This window comes from Berghia stephanieae, chromosome 4, assembly GCF_034508935.2.
Source record: "Berghia stephanieae isolate SIO BIC M18660-M18661 chromosome 4, UCSD_Bste_1.3, whole genome shotgun sequence".
In the NCBI taxonomy this organism is placed as follows: Eukaryota; Metazoa; Mollusca; class Gastropoda; order Nudibranchia; family Aeolidiidae; genus Berghia; species Berghia stephanieae.
The window spans coordinates 27193509-27194758 of record NC_088363.1 but is presented as its reverse complement, the minus strand read 5'-3'; the positions used below and the strand labels follow the sequence as shown (position 1 = coordinate 27194758).

Below are 1250 nucleotides of genomic sequence, written 5' to 3'. Positions count from 1 at the left end.
CATCATCATCATCACCATCATCATCATCATCAGTATACAAAACTGATCTCATCATTGATAAATTATAGTAAAGCAATAAACACGATACAAGTGCAAGTGAATTCAAACAAACCAAGGCAGCATTATGCTACATAACATGTAATAGGTACAACTTTACTTGTTTATATTTTGTAACGATGTGCAACTATCAATTGTTTGGCAAAGAGAACATTATTCTATCTTAAACCAATGGAATATTTTTTTATTAAAGCCTGAAAACTTTAGTTTCAATATCAACTTCTTAAAAGTCTCAATCTTAGACTTCGTAGTCTCTGGTTTGAGATGGATGACAAGTTAGGTGCCATGTCGGTCTATTTTTGAAGTAGGTAAAAGATTTATGGCTGGAATAGAGAAAAAAAAGTGTTTAGCTGGAGTGCGTCAGTATTGATTTTAACTCGCAACTAGGGTTGCATTTTGGCATGGTTTAATACAGGTAGGGTCTCTGCGGATTAGGTGACTAAGGTGTAAATCCGATTTTCTGATTACCTTTGACGTGCGCTACTGAGGCCTACCAAGAGGAAGCAAAAGAACAGATTGGGGCTGTAACAATGGGTGTTGACCTACCCCACCAACTTATATGTTGCCGTATTGCATTGTAGCTTATATCATTAATATTATTATATTATGTTATATTATTGTTATTTTCCAACATCCGTCTCCCTCCATGGAAACAGGGTACCACCTGCGCATGCGTAATGTTGTGTTGTTTGCTTTTGACAAGGAAAGAGAGGACGATTATTTTTTTATGAATGACGTTATTTTTTGAGATTCAATAGGTTGGAATTGCATATTGATTATTATAACAAATAAACAATGAAGACAAGTTGAATTTACCTATTGTGTCTAATATGGTGCTAACGTTGACTTGTTTTATAGACTAAATTATCAAAATCCAAGTTGGTCTCAATTTTTCACTTCAAGATGGAAAATATTCTGGTGCTTATTACTACATCCTTTATATTTGCAAACTTATTCTGTTCAGGTGGGTTTTAAACAATAAGAAATCGTGTCTTTATTTCCCTTGGCATTATATTATTGTCGTCGTCATCGCCATCAACATCATCATCATTATTGTAATGATTAAAGCCCACATCGCTGTCATCATCATAATCATAATCATCACCATCGACATCATCATCATCATCATCATCATCATCATCACCATCATCATCACTATCGTCACCATTATCATCATTATCATTATCAGGATC

The 1250-nt window shown here is 34.3% G+C and overlaps 1 protein-coding gene across 3 annotated transcripts in view; it reads left to right on the top strand.

Moving 5' to 3' along the window:
* Positions 1–741: 741 nt before the first annotated feature.
* LOC144970347 (uncharacterized) overlaps positions 742–1250 on the top strand; it is a 26616-nt gene continuing 26107 nt past the window's right edge. For all 3 annotated transcript variants that reach the window (XR_013644940.1, XR_013644939.1, XM_078909889.1), the window contains exon 1: positions 742–1021. Coding sequence is in view for 1 of the 3 variants with exons in the window: in XM_078909889.1 (XP_078766015.1) it covers positions 961–1021 (61 nt within the window). In the remaining 2 variants the exon portion in view is untranslated. The remainder of the gene's footprint in view (positions 1022–1250) is intronic.